Here is a 26,751-nt window from a genome sequence, read left to right as displayed (position 1 = left end):
ACTTGTCATCTGACCAATACAGTTAGCTCGCGTTGTTTTTCAGTACACACAGTTTCTCCACGGTTTTGTTTTCCACGGAGGAAGTATATTCTTTGGGATTTTTTTTTCTGAACCCGGACAACTAACTCGGGATACTTTTCGACAAGTTTCAGTCGTGACATTTTCCTGCGCGTGCATAGTGCGACTTTATTGTCGTTTTCACGCCTTTTGCATTTTTTTCTTCAAATTATGGACAATATTCTTGCTTATACGGTCTGATTTTTACCACCTAACAGTGGTCCACCGTGAATAACAGCTTGATCTAACAAACAGTTTTAACAGCGTCCAGTAGTAATGGAGTACTTCGAGAAAAATATATCTGCTAAGGAATAGGGATATCGACTTAAGAACGACTGAAAGGTAAGCCTTGCACGTGTTTTCCAAGATGTTGTTAATATTTTACAGCTGCATAATTAATTCTGTGTATAATTTCAATGCAAAAGTTGCTTTATTCTGCATGGATGCATCTCAAAACAGCCTATCTCTCTCTCTGCTCCTCACCCCCACCTCTCCTGCACACACACAGCCATCCAACATACTTGTCCTATTGGTAGGTACTTTGGTTAGATTGGTTCATCACTCTTCAAGTGCCCCAGGTGTGTGCGCACGACCCCATCTGCTCCAGGATGTCCAGGCAGCTCTCCCAGCTTCCAACCCCAGACCTCCCAGCCGGGGCAAGCCCTCAGTTTGGAAGTTGCACTCAGCCTGCAGGCTCTCTCACAGGGGGGCATGTCAACTCTATGGCTGGTCTGAAATCCCTCCTGCAGCACCCCATGAAGGGAGACCACCGCTTGAAAAACCCATGTGACACAAAAGGTGAGAAACTTACTGATTTGTTTCATATGTTGACAGTCTTGTTTATTTATATGTGAAAATGAGAAAAAGTAGAATAAGATTAAATAAATTACACCTTTATTCAACCAACTTTCACCATTGCAATCAACCTTAAATCTGTCATTTACCGCTTGTAAAACCACCAAATTTTGCACCAAAGTGTCATGCACCATCGCACATGCTTAAGATGACTCCTCAGTGACCTGGATGGGTATTCACTGGGATTATAATCCCTGCTGCAATTTAAAATTAGGATGCAGATTACAATAGGTGTGAACACGTTTTGGTTTAACTGTACTGCTGAATGCAGGCATGCATTTCTGCTCTCTCTGCCAAACATGGCAAACACAATTGTGAGATTTGTTCAGGAGCTTATGTATATGTTATGACAACAAATTGGTTTTGGCGCTTGCTTAATGCTGCAACTCAGCTACCATCTGGTCCATTTGTGAGTGTGTGTTTGTGATTCTTATGAGAAAGAGAAAGAAAGGGTGATGTTGCAGAAGTGCATGTTATAAATTCACCTGTTACAATGTAGTTTCTGTATATATATATATATATATATATATATATATATATATATATATATATATATATATACATATATTTACATATATTACTGCTACTACATGACTTTGTTAGAACTGACATATGTGTTATAAACTGTTAAAGTCACACCAAAAGAGTTCTTTCCCTTCATCCTGAACTTTCTTCTCTGTGGCAGACAAAGTCAGACTGGACCTTGATGAGGACTCGTTGGGAGTGTGCCCCATGAGAAATGGAAATGGAATAGTCAGCAATAATAGCAGCAATGGCTGTGGAGGAAATGGAGGAGGAAGCTACAACCAATTCCTGGGGCCTCTCTTGTGGGATCGCAGCGTGCCTGCAGATGGAGGGCTCTTCCAGCTGCAGTACATGGACTTGGAGGAGTTTCTGACAGAAAATGGAATGGGCAGCATGCACAGCAACAACAGCTCCAGTTCCGCCCAGATCCCTTCACAGAGCTCCCAGTCAGCTGTGCCCAACCAGAGCTCCCAGTGCCTACCCCCATCATCTCCACCTGGATCTACATCCTCGTCACCCACTTCCTCTTCGTCCCCATCACTCATCGGTCTGGAGGTGGCTCAGCCACAGGGTCTTGCAGGGGGAACTGACTGTCTGCATGGTGAGTTGGCAGAGATGTTATTGAGGGAAGATGGGGTCAGCTGTGCCACAGCGTGAAAATGAACAACCACAGTTCACTGTTAAGGTTTATCCTTATCATTTCACAGCAGCAATTGTGGGAGAGGATTCTGCAAGCTTTGCAGAGTTGACAAACTGAAAGAGACACAGTGTCCCCTGCCACTGATATGAGACTGTTCAATATAAGCTGAGATGCAAACAAGGTTATGTGATGAGGCTGTAGTGTTCCCATGGGCATCTGATTCAGCACTTCATCTCTCATATTAGTTTTAAATAAGTACTACTGTGACAAAGAACAAATCTGGGATCTGGTGTCAAACTGAAGGCATAGCTTTAAATGCGTCGCATGGCTTTAAATGAAATTCAGCTTAAAACACTGCTGTTTTCTTTAATCTTTTGCTCCGGAGCATGCTAAACATTAGTGGGTTTGAGGGAAAATAAGAGCTGTGGAGTTGCTTAAAGGTTGAGGAGCTGTAAACAAACAAACAAGCAAAAAAGTCCTGAGCTTTTTTGATGAGTCAACTTCATAGCAATGACAAGGAGGTTCAGTGTAGGTTGGCATGTGATCTATGTACTGCAGTGTACAGTACAATCAGCATTCTCTCCCAGCCAATGATTAGTGGGCAGCAGGGTCAAAACACTACTATGAGAGAAAAAGACACAGGGAGAGCAGTGTGTGGAGTGTTTGCGGTTGCGTGTCTTTAAATCTCTCCTCACTTCATACGCCACAGCCATGTGCACGCGTCGGTACACGTGTGGAGGCTGGGAGTACTGGAGTGAGAGAACTAGGGGCAGGGCCAGTAGACATGTGGGAGGAGCCCACAGGAGGAGGGACGGCCAACAACAGGAAGCGTTTCCCTCCCTGTGCTACTGGACTTCAAACTGAACATATGATCAGCAATGAATAACAGTCACTAAACTGATATCGTGAATAGAATTATCAATGTTATCATGGGAGGTTTGACTCAAGAGCTTCGACCTTTCCGCAAGTAGATCCAAATTTTAAAACATCAATACTGTTTGATAAAAATGTTAAAACTTTATATAATAACATAGAATTACCTGAAAAAAATTAGATATTATTGTCACAAGAACTAAAAAAAAAAGAACATAAGAAATAGTAAAAGTTACATTTCACTCTTCCTGAGTTTACCGTTGGAAAATAAATGAATATTTCACCTCATCCCTGCCAAAGCTTGAAACTGGAGGAGCTGTAGCCTAAAATGCAGACTACCAAAACACTGCTTCATAAATTTTGAACAGGCCTTTTCAGCAGCCTCAGGCCTCGCTGGAATGCTGCTGTACAAGTCTTGAAAAGTGTGTGGTCACTTATCGGAGCTTTTTTTTTTTTTCCCAAAATGAAAGCCTCATGTTATTAAGATGGTAGGACACGTGAACAAAAATACACCAAATCTACTTTGCCCGTCTGCATTCCAGAGCTGCCCAAAAAGCTGGAAAAGGGAGTTCTGGTTTCTGTTCCAACAAAACTCTGAACTAGTGCTGGCATGAACTAGCTTCTGCTTCTGGGATTTAAACAGCATGATATCAAGATCAATTGACAACAGGGTTAGCATATTATTATACATATATATAAAACCTATTTTTTCTGTTCTTTATATCACATTATATGCATGCAATGCAATTGATATTCTTACAGTATAATTCATGGACATACTTTTCACACAATAAACTTACATAAAGTACCACTGTAATGCAACTTAAGTCTCTGTCAGTGGAATTTGTGATTTTCACTCAGCTTGACATTGTTTTGTAGATATACAATTAAATCTTTTACAGTTAAATTTTCTATCCTGATCCTGAAACCAAGGGTTAAGTTTGATGGTGCTTTCAGAGGGAGTAAGGTGCATTGGGCCTTAAAGGGGGTGGGGTGATGTATAGCCCTATGGTGGCCCCAAGTAAAGAAACTGGTTTTAAAGGGGAGCGGTGAAAAGTTACATAACGTTTCCAAAGTTAGATTTTCACATTAGTTCACGATATTGGCTTAAATCCATGCAAAAAAAATGTATTTTTTGAGTAAATTCTTTGATTAAAAAGTTGCCAAAATCATTTACTAATTAATCCAATATTTGTAGTTATTGTTCCTGTTATAGCTAGTGCAGTGTCCCTTATTGAGAGGGATTATGAAGTTTATATTTATGGTTTTATTTAGCTGGTTTGCATGCAGAAACATATGCCATAATTACACAAGACTTAGCAGGTGCATAATTAATTATCCAACCAATTCTTTGATTATATCTATTAAGTGGCATAACACAATTATGTTATTTCTTTGGAAATAGGCTTTAATCATCAAGTTCACTGTGAAAACTTGCTGATGTGTATGAAACGGATTGAAAAAAGGTCTCTTATTGCTTTAAATCAGCTGCTGGCAAAATAATCTTTATTTCTAACACTGAGAGAGAGAGAGGGAAACCCGCTGCTTCCATCTGGTGGTCAGTTGTAGGTACTGCAGAAACCTTTTGAGTTTGAGTCAGAGTTAGTGCCGTCATCTCTTTACATTTGACTCTGAGTTTATTTTGCATTTATGCACACCAGATAACAGCATTTAATGCAGATGTCTCTTCCCTTCAATTCCAGGGAGTCAGACCAGTATGAATGACTCCTGTGAGTCGCCCTCTTCCTCCTCTTCGTCCTCCTGTCCACCTCTTCTGACGCCGACAGGCAGCGGCCCAGATGTGATTGGAATGTTTGATATGGATTCTTCAGACATGAGTGCTTCTGGTGTCCAAAACCACCCAAACTTTGATCCCAGAAGACACTCGTTCAGTGAAGAGGAGTTGAAGCCGCAGCCAATGATCAAGAAGGCCCGCAAGATCCTGGTGCCTGAGGACTTGAAGGTGAGGGCAACAAAGAAAATTTATAGACCGCTGGTTGGTTTGTGCTTCATGATTTGAGAGTTAAATAATTTAATGTCTGTCTTAATCCCATATGATTCATTTGTTGACAAAATCAGCACAATTAACTGAATGATTAGTCTCGTCCAAAACAAAATGCCAAATTATTGGCCAACAAACAGACCAAAGAGCTAATATAACTATTGAATTATTGGTGTATAATTAATCAAAAGGCAAAATAGCTTTAAAGCAAATTAAAAGAGTAACAAAATGCATAAATAACTAACTTGATGACCTTTTGCAATCACTCTGGAAGACCAAAAATATATAGAAAAATCAACATAATACTTTGTAAAATTATTAGGGAGTTTTAAGAGTTTATTTCAGCTGAATATATTTTTTTACTAGAATAAAGTGTCCATGTTCTGGATTGGTAATTTTAAAAAAAGAATATGAAATATTTCACTGTAAATAAAAAGTAAAAAGAGCAGTGGATGTTTGCAAACTTTCTATTCTCCAGACAGAGACTTAGTCCTCACCAAACACTTTTCCTTAAAAAGAAGAAAGAACCATGTCCCACACTCATTCACAGCCAAACTCCCACATTCCCAATAACAAGGTGGGAGTTTGACTGCATAAGGACACCACACACTTCTGAGCATTCATTGATTCCTCTCTTCAAGTATTCTTTCTGTGTAAGTTATGCGATAAAAGATGCGCGGCCCACTAGCAGACCCAGAGCTAATCACAGTGTTTTGCTTCTGTTTGTCCTCTTTTAGGATGAGAAGTACTGGACCAGGAGGCATAAAAATAACGAGGCAGCAAAGCGTTCCCGAGATGCTCGCCGTCTCAAGGAGAACCAAATATCTGTGCGTGCCGCCTACTTGGAGAGGGAGAATGCCGCGCTCCGACAGGAAGTGGCTGAGATGCGGAAGGAACTGGGCCGGTGTCGCAACATCCTTAGCAAATACGAGAACCATGTCGCTGACCAGTGATGGTGGCGCCGAGGAAAATCAAGAAGAGGAGGAATATAAGCTGGATTGAATTTAAGACTTGGATTTTCTGGGGTGGCATGATGGACAAAATGGAGTCAGGGTGATGATGACGGTGGTGATTATGATGATGAATGTATAAGGCAAGGAGCAGGTTTGCGTTTTGAAGCTCAGGTGTCTAGTTTTGTCAAGGAGTCGGCTCTTAAAAGTGATCGATGGAGAGAATAATTTAAGAGGAAAGATGTGACTTTTGAGAGTTTTGTTATTGGAGAATTGTATATTTTTATAATACTTCAAAAAAAATTTAGAGGGAGAGCAAATCTGGAGAATAATTTTGTATATTTTCTACATGTTTTCGGGACACAGAGATGGGAAATGCTATGTTAAATACTTTAATTTAGATAAGTCGGGAGATGTCTAAGAAGTTATCAGCAGTTTGATGGGCATTTTTCTGACTTGATGATAGTCGCGATGCAGCAGCAGGGTCGAGGACGCATGTAACAACTGTAATATAGAGAGCAAAATGATCTTCTTAAAATCGTATAGTACAACATCTTTTGGATTTTACTCAAGCACTTACTTTTTCCTGTCACTTATCTGTCACTGGGCATGATCGAGAGAGACAGAATTAGAGACATGAGGGGACACCGTATATACAGCTCTGTCCAACACTTTCTGACCACCTCAGGTCATTTTCTAAAGAAACAGCTTTATTGTTTTTAATTATCTTTAGTTTCCCCAACTATATTTACTCTTTGCTCCTTTTTTGGGTAACTTCAGTTGATTGGAAAGTCTTTCTCCATACTTGGATCTCTTTCTTCTATCCCAGTGGAATGCTTTCAGTCTACTTTGGTGTTTTGTGCTGGTTGTGGAGCCCTAGGTAGTTCTGCTCCTCTGCATCCTCTTTGAATTGCTCCTGTGTTTCTATATCCATGTCTCTATTTCTGTCATCTCCAACTGCTCTCACAGTTATGTGCACACTCTTCCCATTGCATTTTGTCGTCTCATGTACCTCAACAGTACACAGAGCATTTAAATCTTCGTGTTGTAACGTACTCAGAAATGGTAATCAATCCTCCCAGTAAGACGCACATCCTTACTTGACTGTATTAAATGAACACAGTTTAATTAGCATTATGATTGTGCAGATTTCTGTTGTGTATAAAGGACAGGCCTATACTGTTTTATGTATTTAATGTATTTCAGGAGATGGGTTGAGTACCCCCATTGAGTGGAATGGTATTAATTTCTCAGATGTCTGGGAGAAATAAAAGCCAAAATTTGCTATGTTTATCCACAGAGCTTGTTGCTATTTAGTGCTTTTTTTCCATACTGCTCCTTCCTCAAGGTTTACCTATTTTTTTATGGTATCTATTAACTTCTCTGTGTTCCCACAACACCTACACAGGAGCATGGTACACTATGATGTTCCTAAGCGAGGGATGCCTAGTGATAGTGTGATTTTAATCCCTTTAATGACCATGATGAATAGTTATCATTACAGCTATTGTTCTTGTTATGATTATGATGATTATCCCTGTTATTGTTGATGTTTTATATTATTGAATGTTTTCTTTCTTTGGATGAACACGATCTGTTGCACCTTGAAACATCTTTGATCTTCAGTGTTCCTCAGAAAGACTATTCAAATGGAAGGAAAAAAAAACAAAAAACCCTCAACCTCAGACATTCGGCATCACTCTGGAAACTACTTTCACCATCTTTTACCCATGGAGTTCACTAACGTTGCTCGGTAACTTGAACATGATTTTCATGCAGACTTATTTTACCTTTCACGACGACCTCTTCTGCTCCCCAGCTGTGTGTGGACTATGCACGCTGCTGAAATGCTCCTTGTTGGTTTCTTTAAGCTTTTTATCACCTCATACAGTGATTGTTTGCTCTCCCAAGAGGAATTAGTCTCTTATAACTTCACAGATGTGGTTGATAAATCTTGTAGTAACTCTAACTGATCAACTGCCCTGCTGCATCAGTAGTGTCCATGGTGCCCAGCCCGCCAGTCACTGCTGGTTTTTTTGGATGTAGTTGAAATTTCCCAAAAACACCAATAAAAGATTGTTCTCATTTACTGCTGCACTGTTTTCCTTAAGCGTTTCATCACAAGTTTGTTCTTGCATGCTTCACTTAATCCTGAGCCTGAATAAAAGCCAGTATTGAGGGGAAGAATGGGCCACAGGGGTCAAATTTCAGCTTGATAATGACACGAGGACATGCCTTGGGATGTTTTGGGACCCCTTGTTTTGAGTTTCTCCATGTTTGTTCACATTGTGTGCATTCCACACAGTTCAAACACGCATTATTGCCCAACAAACTCATTGTTGCTCAATGCTGAAGTATTTCATACCTTCAGTTTATTATAAACTATATTTGAGGGGCTGATGTGTTCATGTATATGACAAAAACAAGAGGCACAACATAGCTGTGAGATGATTTCAAAATGCCTCTGATAAAGCAACGAACCAGACCGGTTCAGAAGAAAATCGCACAGAGCACATCAGGTAAAAAAATGCATCAATTTCCTCTTTACATATCATTTCCTGCGTGTTTATTTTGACATGCTTCAGCAGTAATGTTCATGTCATCCCTTTTACGCTTTCTCTCAACAGAAATGGGTGAAAGGTCTTTCTGAGTGGAATTTTACTCACTTTTTTCCTTCTCAACACAAACCAGATGTGTACTCCTGGGCTGTACCCTCTCTGAATGTCTCCCCCTCCCTGGATTACCCTCCACCCCTCTCCCACCCTTTGTTCCCTGTTCCTTAAATGTGCTGCGTCCGCGTGTCCCTCACTCATAGCCTCTGAGGCCTGGCTTGAAGGATGGATGCTGCGTTGCTGCTGCTGTCCCTGTGGGTTCTGACTGGAACAGTGTCCATGCAGGCTTTGGGTAAGCCCTCCATCACTCACATCAAGGATGCAATTTATATCTGCACGCACAGCAAGCACTATTTGACTATCACTAAACAGTAGAAATGAATGCAGAACAATAAAGTGCCCTGAAACAATACTTTGCCAGACTGGGTAGACTTGTTTTTTCACATGCTCTATTTTATTTTGGGGTGCCTGTATCTCACCAGGAAGAGCAGTCATCTTCCAACTGGAAAGTTAGGAGATCAATTACAGGCTTCCGCTGACTATGTGCCAGAGTGTCCCTGGGCAAGACACTAAAACCCCAAGTTGCCTTCCGATGTGCCCATCGGGATATGAGTGTGTTTGTGAGTTGCTTTGGATAAAAGCGTCTGCTAAATGACTGTAGAGCAGAGTAGAATAGAGTATTTGGATGTTAAGCTGATCAGTCAGACAGGATTTGCATTTCTGCATTTAGTTAAACTTAATTATTTATACTACTCAGACTGTCTGTGCATGTTTTGGATTGGCGATTTAAGTCAGAAATGTTAATGTAAATAAATAGAAAGAACTGCTTAATATTCAGTATTATTCAGATGCGTGAATCTCTGTCAAGTCATTAACTTCTTCGTAAGTTTACTTCTCCAGTGACTACAGTTTTTTTTTTCAGTTATAATCTTAAGTTATTGATCTTTACCTTTATTTACTTAGCAAATGCAATTGGGTACTATTTACCTTTAATTTGAGGTGTTCAGTAACATGAGTTCATGTTTTATAATTATGAATAATAATTTCATACAGGTGTGGCATGTATGACTTTTTCCAGGATAATCATGTCTGTTTAAGTGCAGTGCGTGTGTTTATAGTCGCATGTGCTCTGCTTAGAGTAGTTGATAGAAAGGGTAGCCTGACCGATCTCCCATTTCCTCCCTTCTTCTTCTGAAATGTTCAGGACATTGAGGGTGTGCCAGTGTCAGTGTGCACCCCACAGTAAGTGGATGATTTGATTGTCGGACATGTGATGGAACATACATGGCAAAAACAGGGAAATATGGATCAGCTGGAAGCCTTGGAGCGCTCCTGCTGACTGATTCTGTCAAGATAAAAAAATTTTTCTACTGAAAAAAAGGGTAATAAGAAGTCCCACTTTTTCCATTAAAAAAAACAAAGAAACAGAAAAACAAGATTGATAGATGAATAGCAAAGCGTAACAAAGCCTGCCTTACAAATACTCGCTCATTTGGCAACCTGGGTGGCAAATGTTTGCTCGGCCACCCACTCTGAATTTGCTCTCTCTAAAACAGAAAACAAAACAGAACTGGCAAACAGAATCTCTTTATGACCCTTAGACTGGGCTTTGTCTTTCTTTCTTTTTTGTTTTTTTGTTTTTACAAGGGGTCATGAATAGAAAAGAAGTGAACAACTGGACAATTACTGCAGTAGTGTGATAGTGTGTGGGTATCACTACAGATTCATGTACGGACAGACTTTTGGGAGAGGAGAGAAGGAGGACGTGTCCTCGGCCTTGCAAATCTGACAGCGACTGCGGCAACAAACGCCAGTGTCTGTGTGATGGCCAGTGTGGTCTCAGCTGTGTGGCTCCAGGTAACTATTATATGTGTGTGTCCTCAGTTGTCACAGTGAAACGTGTTGTGGGCTCTGCCATTAAAAGTGTGTGTGTGTTTGTGCATGTGTGTGTATTTTGCAGCTGTGCCAACATACATGGGTGCATGAGTGTCTCTTCCTGGAAAATAAACAAAGCATGCAGAAAATCTGGCCATTCCTGTGCAATTCCAGAGCTGAACACATGCCTTTTATTGTGTTTGTTTGCTATATAATGAGGCACAGTGATCGCAACCAGCCAAGTTATACAACCTCATCAGCACCTTAAAGTAATTTAACCTTTCCTTTGCACAGGAAACAATCCAGCACATTCTGCAAACTGTTTTGTTTCCCACCTCTTGCCTGCTCCCTCTGGATAATACATTTTCTCTTCAGGTCGTACTTGTCCCTGGCCTCTGCCCCTCGGTGAAAACTCAGAAGCTCGCCTCCTCTCTCCCACTCACTCCTTTTCTGCCCTGCTTGAAGTGCGCTGCAAGCCAGGCTTCAAATTGCCGAATGGCTTGGATGCCACTGTCCGTCGTTGTCAGGGTGACCGACAGTGGAGTGGAGCAGAGCCCATCTGCACAGGTGGGTTTGAAGTGCTCTCTCTCTCTCTCTTTTAATGTCAAGTTGGTATATGATATAAGAATTCATACCACAGGTAGGGAACATCCAAGAGTAGAAAACAACTTCCTGTAATTCAGAGCTCTTTGTCTTATTTCGAACCAGTAAATGCTGTAAAAGTACAATGTGTGAGGAATGAGCATTTGCTCTTTATGCTTGTGTGTTTATACTACACAGAGATATACACAGGAATGAAACCCCTCTGTGATTGTGCCGACTTAGACATTGCACAACTGCGACCTATTCTCCCCGTCGCCATGGCAACCAGTGTTCAGTGGCCTTCTGAAGATTTTTCTGCTGAACTGTTGATAAGTTTAAACAGGCAATGTAAGCCTCTGTAAACGAGTCCGTGCTCATAGATCACCTCTTCGTTCACATACATCTGCCTGTAAACTAGAGGATTTTTGCCACTGTTACCGTGATATTATTTCTACGATTTAGCTGTTTCTTGAATTTGTTGACATGGAAAGCATTACAATCCACCTTTCAAATCTTTAAGAAGGGTGTTCTGGCTTTTATAATATCACAATTTTGACTTTACCAGTAGCGCCTTTCAGTTACCAGACTGCTATTATTGACAAACATAATCTGAAAATATGGTCTAAATGTTGCTTGATTCAGCTTTTAACATCTGCGGCCTGCAGCAGTTTGGTACACCTTAAAATACTCCCTTAGAGCCCTTCAACCCAGCTGGTCTCACTCTCAGAATGTTTTTTTTTCTTATCTATTCAAAGATGTGAAATAAGGATACAATTCTCAGCCCTCTCTTATGAGTATCCTTCCTCTGAGAGACAGGCAGAAGGTAGGTGGGTTTTGAATATGTGAGAGTGTTTGCATTGTGTGTCTTTTTCATGTGTGTTAGTGTGTGAGCTCGTTCATGCCTGTTGAGAGGCAGTGGGTAGCAGATCCCCGTCAAAGTGGCACTAAGCAGCATGCGTGCCGTGTGTGTGTGTGTGTGTGTGTGTGTGTGTGTGTGTGTGTGTGGTTGTGCAGAGAAGGATTTTTTCAGGATAGATTTGATGTGTGTGTGTGTTGGACTGTGGATTGCACATGTGTCACACAGTTTGTGCGTGTGTGTGTGTGTGTGTGTGTGTGTGTGTGGGCGACAGATCACAGTCAGGAGAGTCAGAGAGCTCTCTTGCTCATGCTGCTTCAGGCCTTTCTGTTCCCTGCTCTCCTCTCCTCTGCTCTCTCTTCTCATCCTCTTTTCCTCTCATCCTTCTCCATCTGAGGCCTCTGATAAGGTCTCTCTCAACAATGAGAGCCAAGGACAAGGATGCAGCTTTAGGGGGTTCAGTTTGAGTTGTGTGGAAGAAAAGCAGAGAAAAAAAAACCACACAGAATCCTTCATGGATCCAGGTAGACCTTTGCAACTTTCACCTCATCTCGACTGGTTTGTTTTCAAAGTGGTGGTTCATTTAAAAATCATTCTGTAGTTTTTAAAAAGATGAATTTGATGTACCTGCTTTAGTGCAGTTTGATGACAACGTGTGTGTGGGTGGCAGCAGTATGAGGCAGAAGAGGGGCGGTTTGTGAAAAAAGAACTCTGCATCAGGCTCTCATCTGCAGCCAGACTTGGAATTCTCCCTCTCCCATAGGTGTCTTTACATTCTTATACCAACATTTCTCTGTTTTAGTTTCCTAAGATAGTCCTCAGGCAAAAGCTGCCTCTACCTTTCAAAGTGGCGTTCAGCTTCGAAACCCCCCGCTTGATGCAGCTCAGGTCATTTCAGCCTCTCTCCAAGCACCACTCTTGGTATTTATATTTCAACAAGCGTGAGGCACTCAAACTCCCAGGAATGAACAGTGCCAGGAGTTATACAATCGCGCTTATAGCTGGGAGCTCGGGGAGGTGTGAGGCGGTGTTTCACCTGCTTGTCAAACTTTGTTTTATTACCTAAGAAGGGTTATTTGTACTGAAATAGAACAAGACATCAGGTGAAACGCCTCTGTAGGTCACAGAAACCTTCCTTTTAACAAATTCAAACAAGGTTATGGTAGTCATGTATTCTGTTTATCCTTCTGTTTCATTATGTTTGTGTTCTCTGACTAGTTGCTTTATTTTATTTTATTTCCTTTCGTTTCCAGATGAACTGTAATCACATCAAAGTGAGCTGAGCTGAACATGGTTTCTGTCCTCTGCATAATTACGCATTATTTATGTAATTACAAGTTTGTAAATCACCATGCCCATCACACATTAACTGACTGTTTTGGTGATATGAAGAGCTTCAAGAAAAGCTCTACTTGTCTCATAATGGCTTTAACACATAGTTGTTGGGTTCGGTGCAATAATATCCTTTTCAAAAGTTAAGCAAAAAGGTCAAAATTTTAAAGTAACTCCACTAAATTAAAACTGTGCAGATTTAATGTTTTTTATACTTTTGCATGCTAAACAATGCAATACGCACTAATGGTGATTTGCATGTGAGTAGCATGCTCCTCACAAGGATTATACTCACTTTTGCATGTTTTAATAAGCATACTTTGCAAGTTTTGCATGTGTAATCTTAATATTTAAACTTGCAGTTGAATACTTGATTAGCTTACTTGACTAAAAGTAGCTATACTTTCATGATAATACTTTTCAAACAGTAAATGATTTCGCAAATTCTAAAATATCGACAATTTTTTTTTCTGTTATTAAGATTATAATGATGTGATGCATATCTCCTAAACAGAACTGGGTTCCTCTGCATTTAAGGGAAATTATTCAAGAAGTTTAATTTCATGGTAAATGGTAAATTCACTGCTGAGACTGCAGTAGAGTAGTTTTTATTCCACCATCCTTTTCTTTTATCATCCGCTGCCGATTTTTTTCTTTTGCTTGCAAAAAGACAGAATATTTGTGACCGTTTGAAATTTTTTTTTACATCTTTTAACGACTTCTGCACTTTTTGACCCCCAGAGATTCAGGCAGCTGAACACACTGCTGCCCAAACTTGCCCTCTGCCTGAGGATGTGATCAACACCTTCAGCATCCACAGTGACGCATCCACAGGGACTTCAATCCGCTACAGCTGCCTGTCTGGGTGAGTAGGGCTTAGAGAAGCTGAAATGCTACATACAGAGAAAGAAATTGAGGATGTGAGTGTTGGAGTGCAAAGACGAGAGAGGGAGTGAAGGGAAGGCTGGTGCGATGAGTGATGAATGGCAGGGAATTCATTTTGATCTCCCAGCTGACGATTCCTCCATTGAGCTAACTAGGTCATTACAGTCTAATCTTGTATTGACTCCCCTTTACACACTGACTCATCTCACAGGAAAAGATGAGCCTGAGTGGATGTGTCAGCCAGGATTGTGCACATAAACACTCTGAAAGAGACACAGTGGGAAAAGGAATAATTTACACCTTTTTTTTCTTCATAAGTTGCTTTCATTTCCATGAAGCTTCTGAGCTGCCAGTTCTGTAGACACCACTCCACCATCTGTCTCCATCACTTTCCTTTTTTTTTTTTTTTTTTTTTTTCCTGCAGGGCGGATATTGTTGGGAGCAGCGAAAATTTCTGTCAGGACAATCAGACCTGGCAGTATCCTCACCCCATCTGTAAAAGTAAGTGTGCTCTGGTTTCTTGCACTGAAAACAAAGTGTGTGAACAAGCATGTGTTACATCCTCTGAACTCTCAGCAAGACTTTACACATTTCTGAAGGTTAGCAGGAAAAAGATTGAATCATGTGTGAGTAAAGTGAGGTGAGAGACTGCAAATAAGTGTTGGTTTGGTTTGTTTTCCCATCAGCATGTGTGCGTGTGTGAGCAGATAAGACAGAAACACACAAACCCCTTCAGGTGGAGCGTCAGGAGCTGCTGCTCTGTTCTGCAGTACTTTTCTGCCTTCTTGTGGCTAAAGCAGGGATTTCATGGCCTGTTTGACACAAGATTGAGAAAGTCGGTTTGGATGCTTTTAGCATCTTTCCTTTAGAAATATATGCAGGACAGGGTTTTATTAAAGAATATTAAAATGAAGAAAAGTAGGCAGGCCCTGGTTAAACTCTCACCAAACGTAGAAACTTTTAAATCCAGGTTAAAAACATTTCTTTTCTCATCAGCCTATGCATGACATCTGCACAGTAACTTTTAATTAATTCTGCTTTTAATTATTTTAATAGAATTTATGATTTTATTGTGATCTTGCTATTTGTATTTTCTTTTATGCTTTTTTATGTAATGCTTTTAACATTTCATGAAAAGCACTTTGAATTGTCTTGTATATGAAAGGTGTTATACAAATAAACTTCCCTTGCCTGTTACAAACTTTAAAACCACAAACTGAACTTATTTGAAGCAGTGATTAACTGAGGGACCTTTCTGGTATTAAATGTACTTTTAAATTTTAAATATCAGTGGTAAAGTAAAGGTAAACTGACTGATAATCTGCTCTTCTCGCTCCATCAGTGATGTTTTGCGTGCCTCCCAAAGAGGTGGAACAGGGTTATGTGGTGGCAGTTCAGAAAACTGAGTATCAGGTTGGCTTTGACATCCACTACCTGTGCAAAAAGAACTTCCTGCTGGATGGACCTCAGAAGATCACATGTCTGTCCAATGGCAACTGGAGCGCATCACCGCCACACTGCAGAGGTGAGGAGTGACTCACATGGCCGCACAGGAACAGGCTGCTACTGGATGATTGCAAATAAAATTGGTCATTTAAATTCAAACGAAAATGCAGACGTGTTTGTTTATTGCAAGAATCCTTACAAACACTTCTTTACGAAGTTTTTCCAATACTTTTACATGTTGTTGAACATTCCCGCAGCTCGCTGTGTCATCCCTGCTGAGCGAAGCCGTGTGGTGATTGGTGGAGTGAAGCGATGGCCCTTTGACGTTACAGATGCCACGGTCCTCCACGGGGAAAATGTGACATTCTTCTGCAAGCATCCTCGCAAGCAATGCAGCTTCACTGCATCCCAGACCTGCTTTGATGGAAAACTGCAGCCACCTGCCTGCTACCTTGGTAAACCTGATCAGCTGACCTACACCCAGGCTATTTATCTCTGATCCAAATCTGTTGAATATGAATGCATCATCTTGTTTTCCAGAACCCACATGGCTGCAATATAAACTTTTCCCTCATCGGCTGGTCTCAGAAATTGAAGCTTGCGAGCCTGGTGATGTGGACTGAAGACCTGCAGGAATGACCTTTAACCTTCACACCACTCAATATGAACACTATGAACCTTTTCCAACACACCCCTCGGCAGTCATATCCCTCTTTGCTGCAATTACGATCTGCTAGATGCAGAAGTATTTTCCACAGCTCCTGTGACTCAGTGTCTTAAGCTGCCTTCTGCTTAAGGCCTTGTGGAATTCAATGCTGCTTTTGTCTATTTTTCCTGCACGCTATCACCCTGCAGGCACATTATTATAACAAGTATTACTTTGATCCTTGACCAGCTTGAGCCACTGCATGCTGCAGAAGCAATCCACACTGTAAGCCTTCATGATGATGTATGTATGGCGTATTAATACATGCTATACATGTTATACCCATGGTGTAGTCATGGGCCCTATTTCTTGACTTCACTCTGTGATGTTCCACTGTGTGATCTTTCCTTTTTTTTTTTTTTTTTTTTTTTTTTTTTTTTTAACTGTTTGGACTGACGCATCAAGTCTTGGGGCTTGTAAGTTTTACAGTGTGAGTGATTTGAAATAAAATCATGTGAAGATGGTTGGATCTCTGGCTCTTTAATGACAGAAGAAGTCCTCCTGTGTAACTCCACAACCGTCCTTAGCAGGCTGCAGGTTCAACAGTACTCATAGGCTGAACATGGCTACTGGTCGGACCCGGTAGGCTGCGATACCATAGCAACTCCCTTTGACCCCTCCCTCCCTCAGCATTCGCAGCATCACCCTTTACACTGCACAGTCATATTTGGTCCTCCGGAAATATCCTCAGCTCGGGTAAGCCAGTCCCAATGCAGCGACTGTATGGGTGGAGTATAGTTTAAAAATGCAGTTTTAAATGTATCGAAAGCGGGGGGTGGAATGAAACAGCAGCGCGCATCGGAAAGTTTGTCCTGAAGCTGCGCCCTCGGCGTCTCGGACCTTCGGCTCTTAAAATGGCTGGCTGTAGGTCCGAGGAAGATCCGGTGCCGTGGGGATGGATCCGATCCACGCCACAACTGTGTGTAAATATCCAGATTTCTCTGCTCCGACTGACGCGTTAGGGATGGCGTTGTCCCAGGTCCGAGAGCTGTCACGGCGCACACGCACCATTTCTAATTCTGGCATTTCGGACCTAGGACTGTGCGTAATGGCGTCCTCCACGGACAGCTCTCCTCCGTTTATTCTCTGAAATATTAAAAAAAACAAAAAACGAGCTCGTTCATGCAGTTCAACTGGGATGTGATGAATATTACGATGCGAACTGGAAATCCCATCCTTCTGCCTACTGGGCTGCATGCGGATGGGGGAAGTAGAAGATGGGAAATGTTATTTCTCGCGCATCAGTCGGACCCCTGTATGATGTAGCGCTTTTTTTTTTTTTTTTTTTTTTTTTTGAAGGATCTGCTGGGTTTGAAACAAGCTGAGTTATAATTTAGAATAATGCAGGTTAAGCAGCTGAAAGAAAAAGGTGGTCTGAATACGATATGTCCCGCTCATCATTCGGCCTGAGGATTTATGGAGCATGTCTGCTTATTGCACAGACTGTTAGACCTCAAAAGCTATGATGGGAATTGGTTTGACCCCAATAATGCCCAGACACTTAGTTTTTTTCCCCCAATCAAAACTGTATCTGTTTCATTACCTTTCTCTATCATCAACCATTATAAATGTTTGATTTTCTTTTCTTTCATTCTAATTTTGCTTTCTGAGTTTTTAAAACTAATTATTGTTTATTTTGTTTATCTGTGGAATAGAAACCGGTATGCCCCAAAATGGATTCTCAGTTGGCCTCAGCCCTGACCAGTGGCAGCCAGGAAGTCCAAAATGGCAGCCAGTGTGGAGAAGGATCAAAGCCAGATACAGAGATTCTTTTGGACCGAAAGGATAAAACCTCACCCAGCACCAAACCAGGTAGCCTCAAGTCCTGCCCTGTCAAAGCAGCAGGGACTATCAGGCGAGATGCTCAATCAATCAATGGGGAAAAGCCAGAGGTGGGCGGGACTTCTAAGCCAGCCTCTCAGGAAACAAGCAGGATTGGTGGGCTCAAACAGCCAATTACAGTGAAGACTGGAGTGCCTGTTCTGCGCAGGCAACCAATAAGAATAAAAATTGTTGTTCCCCCAGGGTGCAAGAGGCCAATCACAAACTCTGCCATCAGCCTGACCAAAGACTGTGCTAACTCACATTTCAGGGGACCTGTTTTGGTCTCTACTGGAGCAGTTATCAAAGAAAAAAACAGAAATAAAATCCATTTATCAGCTGTTAAAGATGAACAAAACATAGAATATACTTGTCAAAAGACTGAGGAGGAAGCTGAAGCAGAATCATTCCAGGAGACAGAGGTAGAGATCGGAGAGGTTAAAATTGTTCACATGGATGGGTTAGAAACTGGTTTTATCTCCAGCACTAATGCAGTCCAAGTACTGAGCCATCAGGAGATTAGGGAAGAATATACAGTCAGAGACGGAGAGCGAGATATTCCTCTTATTTTACAAGAAATAAACTTGAAGTCTTTCAGAACATTTAATGAAGTGAAAATGGAGGAACAGACTGAACCACTGGACCTGAGTTTACCTAAGAAAAGAGAAAGTCGAGAGAGGAGATGTGGATGTTTTTTGGACGAACCTGCCTGTGAGAGCTCGCTGATCATGGAGGTGGATGAATATGAGGGCGATGGGGACAGAGACATGGTAGAAGAGGACGATGAGGCCTCCGAGCTGCGTCTGAGTGGCACAGATGTGCCTGGGGAATCGCTCTTGTCTTCCTCTTTCTTTTCTACCTCTGTCCTTTCCCCTCTTTCCGCAGAAGACTGCAACACTGAAAACCTTCTTCTCATTGATGACCAGGGAATCCCGTACACTCTCAGCCCAGATGGACTCAAAGTGCCACAAGTTAATGCTTCCACAGCAGAGGGTCCGCAATCAGATCCAGCTAATACAGTAGATGAAGAGGACAAGGGGTCATCATATGTGCGCACACCGGCGGATCTTAGCCTCAGCCAAAGTTTAGATAATGCACTAACTGCACCTTCTGATGATGCCCCCTCCCCAACAGCCCCTGCCAGCGATTCATCATCACAAGGTATCAATGAGACGAAAGCTCCAGAAGTCTTTATGAGTTTGATGACAAACTCATCTCCTTCCGCAGCTACAAAGTCAAACACTAAATCTGCTCAGGAGGCTAATCCAGTTTTATCCACTTCTTCTGGGATGTCCCTCCCCACCCAGCCCATTCACATCCTCACAAACCCTTCAGCCAATACCCCCCTTCTCCTCCTGTCTTCCTCTTCGTCTTCTCAACTCTCCTCAGCTCCGGTTGGCTTATCTCTTCCTCTCTCTGTAACTCAGACCTCGCCTGGTTCTTCCACCCCCATGTTTTTCCTCCTCTCTTCTGTACCTGCTTCACCTGGTGATTCCACCTCTGCTTCCACCCCTATCGCTGTCCTTGACCCCTCGACGGGTCAGTTGTCCCAGATTACCACAGCCTCAGCTCCCGTCAGCCTTCCTCTGTCTTCTGGTCATGTCAGCACGTTAGGATCACCGCTGCCTCTGCTGTCTCACCCTGTCGTTCAACTGAGTCCCAACAACTCCTCTGTCATCTTGTCTGGTGTGAATAATGTAACCTCTGGCTCGGTTCTCACCTCTCTCGCAGTCCCTTCATCCACTCTTGGGCTGCAGGATGACTACCCCAGCACAGCTCCCCTTATTCAAACTCAGATCAGCTACTCTGGATCAAACCCTGGAAGTGAAGCCATACCTGCTGAGGAAGCCTCAAGTGAAAACAACAAGCCATCCGCTTTCGCAGCGTCCCCTCCGCAACCACAATCAGCTGCATATGACCCCTTAGAACAGCCCATTTCTGAAGCAGAGGCCCAGTCGCCATCCTCAGACACTAAATTTGACTCCTCACACCTCCACTCTGAACATTTACCTCTGGATGACCATCTTTACTTCTCTAACATGGCTGCTCCTCCTTCCCCTCCCATTGGACCCATCCTCCCCTCAGGCAAACTTGACTCCCTGGACCCCCTGGACCCCCTCTCTCCTGCGGAGTCTCCTAGCACTCTGGGCTCTCGCAGGGTACTGTGCTGCCAGCTGTGCCCTCGGATCTTCTTTTACCTCTCTGATCTTGAGCGCCATGCCATCACTCATTCTCAGAAGAAGCCTCATGTTTGCCAGCAGTGCGGCAAAGCTTTCAAACGCTCCAGTCATCTGCAGGTGAGCTCGTGTAGCGCTATTAACAGGAGTCACCTAAAAAAGATGGCACAAACTGTTGAAGCAATGACAATGCTTGGAGATAAGGAACGTTTTAACTAAAGAACCAAAAAGAGAAAAAAAAATTCTAAAAAGAAAAATCAGATTCTTTAAAAACTTGGAAATGATTAAAATGGTCTTTCTTTACCTAAAAAGTGATCAAATTCAAGAACTGAGTACCAAAAGTGACTCATTAACAGATCTGTCAATAGAGCTGTGACGATATGCTTTTGTCCCGATTCGATTCGATTCAGATTTTTTGGGTGCCGATTCGATTTAAATTGCGATTCTCACAATTCTTTGATTTTGCTGATTTTTGTAGATTAAAAACAAAAACCAAAAAAAAAGTAAAAACACTTAGTTTTGCTCTTTATTTTTCTTGAGTTCTATTAGGAAAAAAACAACACAGTAGCCAGACCATCATTCTGCTGCTATCATGCCCTAGAAGACAAGTTAAAAGATCAATAAAAACAATAAAAATTACATGAATTTTATAGTAGATCTTTCATTTGAAAAAAAAAAAATCAATTTTAAAATTGTGAAGCAAAAAAATCCCGATTTTTTCAGTTCGATTTTCCCACCCCTATCTGTCAGCTGCTTTGGTCCTAGTAACAAACAATATGTGTCCTCATTATCTCCATTTGACGAGAGCCAATATTTAATTTCTGTTTGTTGTTAATAATTCCATTTTAATTGAAAAGCTTGCTTACAATTTACTTGTCATTCTCCTTGATACACACTGGGAAAAAGTAATGAAAGAAGCTGATTCTGTCTAGGACTGCAGATTCAGTTTAAAGAAACAGAGAAATGCCATTTTGAGTATTGATTTGTTATTTTTTCAGTTTTATTTATGCTGAAAACTACATGGACAAGATCAGTTTGCTTAATGTTACATGTGGTTTTTACACCAGGCCTTAGGGACTGATCTTGAGAACGTTCTTAACATTGATCAGTAAAAAGTAAAAATGTATGTTTTTATTTAATTTAAGTAATAATACCAATAAAAAAGATTAAAGCAGTTTGACAACACAGCTCATTATTATATACTTTTTTTATTTCTTAATACTGATGGCTAAATTCTGTCTAGCAAGAACATAATATGCAGGAATCATGAGGCAGAGTTTCTGGTAAAATATATATTCACAAAATATACAGAAATACAAAGTCATTTCTTCATTCTTGCTTCCCATATTTCTGTTAGACTGGACTTTAAAAACCTGTCAAGATGACACATCTTTGACTACAAAACAGACATTTGATTTAATTGACTTGACTAAATAAATAAAAAAAACAAAAACAATGAAAATTCTTTTAAATTAAGCATAAAAATGCAACAACAACAACAACACAACAAAACAAAACTAACAACAAATATTAATTAAAAAAAAAAACCCTAAACATTTTCTTAGATTTTATAGCCATAATTTCTCACTGAAAAAACCCCCCAGAAATTTGGAGATTAAAGTAATAAATTTATAGAAAATAACCAAAGTTCACTCTGCGGCACCACATCACCTCATTGCAGCCCAGACGTCAGTGGTAAACGGAGGACGCCTCCTGCACACAATACTGAGAAAGCCCAACAGTGTGATTTACTGCAGTGTGTCTTGCTACTGCTGCACCACAAATCCTGTTTTAATTAGATGTACCATACAGCCTTACATCTGTACAGTAAGTTATTGTTATTGATCTAGAAAAGGCTTCACCTCCTCCAAATCGAGTTATTTTCTTCCCAATTTACAGCAGTGTGTCTTCATGGCCAGATGCGTATGATGTCATGATTCTGTGCCACAATCACAAATATGGCCTCATTACTAGATCTGATTACAAATTATAGTTTAATTAGGTCATCTATTGCAGGTGTAACACACAGCAAGGAGTAGCCTTTGTAGTGCGAGAAGGTTCATCTCATTTTGCAAAATGAAGTGTTGTGGTTTCCTGTTATTTTCCTCATAAATTATTTATTTTTCCTTGTAAATTTACTATGATCTGTGCTTTTTCTTGGATTATTACCCGCCTTGCCCTGGCTCCATGTTTTTAACTTTTATTTACCTTTAACTGTGTTGTCAGCCAGAAGTAACCTGTGGTGTTACACATTTTCATGAAAAGAACCACTTAATAATCCCCTGTTTACACATTTATAGGCGTTATTTCCCACTCACTTAATACACAAGGTAATCCTTCATCCTCCCCAGTGCTGTACAGGTGCTTCACAGTGGGTTGTTGGAACATTTTTGCCAAAAGACTGCAAATGCTGAGCTGATACACAAAACAAAACTCCCTAGATTGGCTAAAAGAAACCCTGTTAAATCAAGTGATATTTAGAAAGACAGTGACGACGATCTTTGCATGTTTACGAAAGATTCCATTAAAGGTTGCCAGTTTACTAATGCTTATCATTTATTTTTAACAGAGACACAAGCACATCCACACAGGCCAGAGGAACTTTGTGTGTCCCATCTGTGCCAAGCGCTTCAGGGAGGCGGGGGAGCTCCAGCGCCATCAAAGGGTGCACACCGGAGAGAAACCATACCAGTGCCAACTTTGCCACACGCGATTTGCCGAACGCAACACCCTACGTCGACACACCAAACGCAAACACCCGTATCACCAGGTGGCCATGGAAATGCTGAATGAGAGGAGAGACAGAGGAGGCGGACGAAGAGACGGGGGAGGTGCCGGTGCAGCAGGACACCAGGAAGAAGAGGAGAGCGCCGAATGGTACAGCTCCACCGTGTCAACTTTAGATAACTCCGACTCTGAAATGGAAACTTAACTCTTTGAACCAACTGAAGAGGGCCTAAGAGGCTGATCATATCTAACTATAGCTACGCTACAACTTTAGTTAGCATTCAAAGAAGAGAGCACTTGCAATATTTATTCCGGTTTTATAACGGCAAATTATTTATATGAATGTATGATTATTATCCCATTTAATGGGCCAAACGTAAGCCTGTAAAGTTGGACTTAATTTTGAATTAGATCTCTTATCTTAAAAAAGATGGATATTATTGAAGGGAAAGCTTATGCGAGTTCAAATTGTTCATAAAAATGCTAAATGTTGTTGTGAAGCTGCGTTCACATGCAATCTGTGATGAAACCCTAAAGTGCTCATGAAAAAGAAGCTTAGTTAGTCTAAATCAAGCTCTTGTATATGTAAAGAGTACTGTTTGTAAGAGCTGCACTTCTGCACTATCTCATATGGAAGATATAATCTTTCCTACTGTCAGAGACACTGTGAGGCATTTGCACTTGTTTCGTTTGAATTCCAAAATATTTTTGTTTACATTGTGAGTGTAAACAACTTTTTCCCCCTTATTTTAATTGAAGCTGTTCATTATATGTATTTAATTCACATCCTGTAAGAGTGTGACCAAATGTTTTTGAGTTATTCTAACCTAAGCAAGATATAAAGAATTTTTAAAAAAAATGTTATTTCATGTTAACTTATTGGAATAAAATTTTCACAACTATTATTCAGTCTTTGCCCTCTTTCCTGTATTAGATTCTTTCCGCTTTGATGTGCTTTTCATTAAGCTACTTTGAAGATTTAAGTATTTATTTAACATGACTTTTTCTTTAAAAAGATGGTAATCACAAACTCTTTTTGGTAATGAACACCACAGCAAGGGTCCGTATCTGTCATTTAATTCAAGATAATCCTCCGACTTTATTTTTCTCCTCCACATTAATCCACAAAGAAGAGACTTTATATGGATCTTTGTGATAAAAAAAGATTAAAGAGTTGTGAAAGTGATAGGGTCTGCAAGCTGGCCACTTGGACTGCCTCCAGGGAGTAATTGAGTTAGTGATGCAGACCTCTGTTTTTTGCACTCTTTCAATTTTCTGCTCCATTTAAGCCATGGAGCCTAACAGAGCTGAGCTCAGGAGAAGTTTTTAAATACTGTATTGCTCAAATAACCTGAGTGGATCATTATCACAATCCATTTCCCTATTTCTCTACTGGCCAGTGCACAAATAGGGAAGCTTCAGTTCACTGCGTGGCCCCGTGTTTAGAAGACTCGATTTCACAGGGGGTCAGTGAAAAGAGACAGGTGTGGAGAGTGTGAGGACTAAAGGTTAACTAAGCAGTTTTTCCGAGAATGGAGAGTGTGTCACTGGAGAGAACGGCTGTTTGCTCCAGTGCAACTGTTAAAGCAAACATTCCCTTTTGGCATGTACACTAGATACGGCTAAACAATGCAGTAGTAAATTGAATCCATTCAGCAAAGACTTACTGGCCTCATTGAAACTTAACTTGAGTAATAAGTTTTAAACAAACACATTCGGTCTGCTATTTCTCCAAGTGTAAAGAAGGAATGTTTTAAAGGTGAGCCTGGACAAGAGTAATGATTATATGAATAAGATTTCAGGAGATGAACCAGTTTTTAGAAACAGCTGATTTCAGATCAGGGTTTTCACATCAGTAAGAGTGATCATACTTCAGTCAGAAGCTGGTTTAATTCTAACTTTACCGATTCCACAAGACAAAATGTCCTTGTACAAGACTCACTCACACTACACTGTCCCCAATATGTTTCTCACGTGTGTGTCACCTTGGACAAAAGCATCTGGTAAATTAATATAATGAGTTCTGGTTCAGCTTGACTGATTTATATCTTTTCAATTTTATTTGTCCTTTTTCATCAGTGTGTACAATGTCCTTCTTTCATTTCCAGGGTGTGTTTTGTCTTTTCTTCTTTAAAAAAAATAAAAAAAATAATAAAATAAAACAACAACAACTCTTCTATATTTTATTCATATGTACAAAAAGATCTTTCCCAACTTCAATCTTTTTCTTTCTTAGTTCAACACTTCTTCATGTTTTTGTGAAATAGCTATTACATCATGAGATAAAATGAAACTATACATATCACAGGATGCAAATCTGCCTCCCCTTTACTAACAAACATATTTCCGTGAAAGTTTGGTTGAAGAAAATTCTCCAAATTATATATATATATATATATATATATATATATATATATATATATATATATACATATTGATATATGTATATAAGAAAACACCAAAGTATAATTTACTGTCACTTATACAATATGTATAGAAGTGGTGCAGATGACTAAGACGGGGTTTCTCTTGGCCCTAAAAATGGCTCACAAAAATAAAATGATGAAATGAATTTTTGCAAAAAATGACTAAAATGAACTAAACAACGTGATCATTCATATCATCAACAGATGACAAGGTAAAAGCTGTAAATTAATTAACTGAACACAGCATCAAAAGCAACTAAAAGGAATATTTACTAAAGTAAAGTTTATATTGTTTTTTTTTATGTTTGATGGTATAAAAATAATTATTTCAAACTAAATCCTAGTTTCAAATTTGATGCAGTAACAAGGTCAAAACAACTGGGACAGGCTCATGTTAGTATCTCATCTTATAATCCTTTGGTCTGTGAAGTAACATGTTTTAATTTGGTCTTCTCTGTTTCCAGTCCGGCAACAGAAACGACAAATCATGACAGAGGCTGGTGGCTGACTGTAATATATTCTGTTTCTGGACAGCAGGTTGTGCTATTTAGCACCTTGCAGATGCTAAACAGCACATGCAGATTGTGGTTCAGCATTGTTTTGCTAAAATCAGCAAAGCCTTCCAGAAACAAGCTGCTGTCCAGAAAGGATTGTTTTATTCGATCCTTTGTTTAACAGAAAAAAGAAAGATTTGCTGGTCTCATTCAACATGCCATGTCCAGTGATGTGTATTGTTGTGGATGCTGACTAATGAACTCTTCACTGATAAAAGTATTCCCTAAAAGTATGAATATTCCCTTTTTTCTTTAGCCTGGAAGTTGGTTTTCCATTTCTGCGGAGTCCATCATAATGAGCTTCAAATATCAATCATCCTTGTACGCTCTTGTTTGCATGGGAAGTTTAACTTGCTTTTGCAGATGATGGAGTGTGTTCACTAACAGTGGTTTTTGGACACCCTGACCAGTGTACTAAATTTCACTACACACTTGTATGTTCATGACAGTGCTGCGGGAGAAATAACAGATACTTAACCATTCTTCCATGATGATTGAGAGTTCTTGAGACTTACTGTGTCTTTATTGATATTTTCAAAATAAGATGTGTAAAAAATGATTAAAAAAAAAAGATTTCTTGAACAATTACTTTTAACATAAAGTCCAATAATTTCTTGCCCATATTCTCTGTGGATTTTGACTTCATGGGAGAAATGAGTCTCATTATTTTATACTGTAAAAGACAGACCCTTGTTGGAGATGCCTTTTGAAGTGCTGTGTCTGTATAGTTTGGGTCACTGTGTGTGTCTCGCTGTTACATCAGTCCTTTTCTGTAAGACAGAAAAAAACCAACACAAAACAGATTCTGCCCCCCTTCATTAACACCGCTGGGCTGCTTTATCGCTCACCC

General features: G+C 40.5%; 3 protein-coding genes across 3 annotated transcripts; all 3 read left to right on the top strand.

Annotated features, from left to right (window-relative positions):
• Window positions 1-27: 27 nt before the first annotated feature.
• dbpb (D site albumin promoter binding protein b) lies at window positions 28-7,878 on the top strand. Its single transcript, XM_079240200.1, has 5 exons — window positions 28-399; window positions 566-855; window positions 1,598-2,038; window positions 4,654-4,913; window positions 5,690-7,878. Exons 2-5 carry the CDS (start codon window positions 666-668, stop codon window positions 5,903-5,905), a joined length of 1,107 nt encoding a protein of 368 aa, XP_079096326.1. The 5' UTR covers window positions 28-399; window positions 566-665; the 3' UTR covers window positions 5,906-7,878.
• Window positions 7,879-8,726: 848 nt separating this feature from the next.
• Window positions 8,727-16,425, top strand: ntd5 (ntl-dependent gene 5). Its single transcript, XM_079240837.1, has 8 exons — window positions 8,727-8,806; window positions 10,237-10,371; window positions 10,765-10,956; window positions 13,901-14,024; window positions 14,469-14,545; window positions 15,387-15,569; window positions 15,748-15,945; window positions 16,031-16,425. Exons 1-8 carry the CDS (start codon window positions 8,740-8,742, stop codon window positions 16,111-16,113), a joined length of 1,059 nt encoding a protein of 352 aa, XP_079096963.1. The 5' UTR covers window positions 8,727-8,739; the 3' UTR covers window positions 16,114-16,425.
• Window positions 16,426-19,422: 2,997 nt separating this feature from the next.
• On the top strand, window positions 19,423-23,311 carry LOC306755850 (uncharacterized protein). Its single transcript, XM_079240406.1, has 2 exons — window positions 19,423-20,314; window positions 22,764-23,311. The coding sequence occupies exons 1-2, from the start codon at window positions 19,469-19,471 to the stop codon at window positions 23,124-23,126; spliced, it is 1,209 nt and encodes a 402-aa protein (XP_079096532.1). The 5' UTR covers window positions 19,423-19,468; the 3' UTR covers window positions 23,127-23,311.
• Window positions 23,312-26,751: the final 3,440 nt, after the last annotated feature.

Source organism: Telmatherina bonti (genome assembly GCF_933228915.1).
Source record: "Telmatherina bonti genome assembly, chromosome: 5".
NCBI lineage: Eukaryota > Metazoa > Chordata > Actinopteri > Atheriniformes > Telmatherinidae > Telmatherina > Telmatherina bonti.
The sequence above is the reverse complement of the archived record's forward strand: the minus strand, read 5'-3'. Positions and strand labels throughout refer to the sequence as shown.

What these genes read in the sequence shown, in the direction of transcription:
- dbpb (XM_079240200.1), top strand. Translation starts at nt 666, where the DNA reads ATGTCCAGGCAGCTCTCCCAGCTTCCAACCCCAGACCTCCCAGCCGGG. An exon ending in GGGAACTGACTGTCTGCATG is followed by an intron (nt 2,039 to 4,653) that starts GTGAGTTGGCAG and finishes CTTCAATTCCAG; the next exon opens with GGAGTCAGACCAGTATGAAT. An exon ending in TGGTGCCTGAGGACTTGAAG is followed by an intron (nt 4,914 to 5,689) that starts GTGAGGGCAACA and finishes GTCCTCTTTTAG; the next exon opens with GATGAGAAGTACTGGACCAG.
- ntd5 (XM_079240837.1), top strand. Translation starts at nt 8,740, where the DNA reads ATGGATGCTGCGTTGCTGCTGCTGTCCCTGTGGGTTCTGACTGGAACA. An exon ending in AGTGTCCATGCAGGCTTTGG is followed by an intron (nt 8,807 to 10,236) that starts GTAAGCCCTCCA and finishes GTATCACTACAG; the next exon opens with ATTCATGTACGGACAGACTT. An exon ending in CGCTACAGCTGCCTGTCTGG is followed by an intron (nt 14,025 to 14,468) that starts GTGAGTAGGGCT and finishes TTTTTCCTGCAG; the next exon opens with GGCGGATATTGTTGGGAGCA.
- LOC306755850 (XM_079240406.1), top strand. Translation starts at nt 19,469, where the DNA reads ATGTTTTTCCTCCTCTCTTCTGTACCTGCTTCACCTGGTGATTCCACC. An exon ending in AACGCTCCAGTCATCTGCAG is followed by an intron (nt 20,315 to 22,763) that starts GTGAGCTCGTGT and finishes TATTTTTAACAG; the next exon opens with AGACACAAGCACATCCACAC.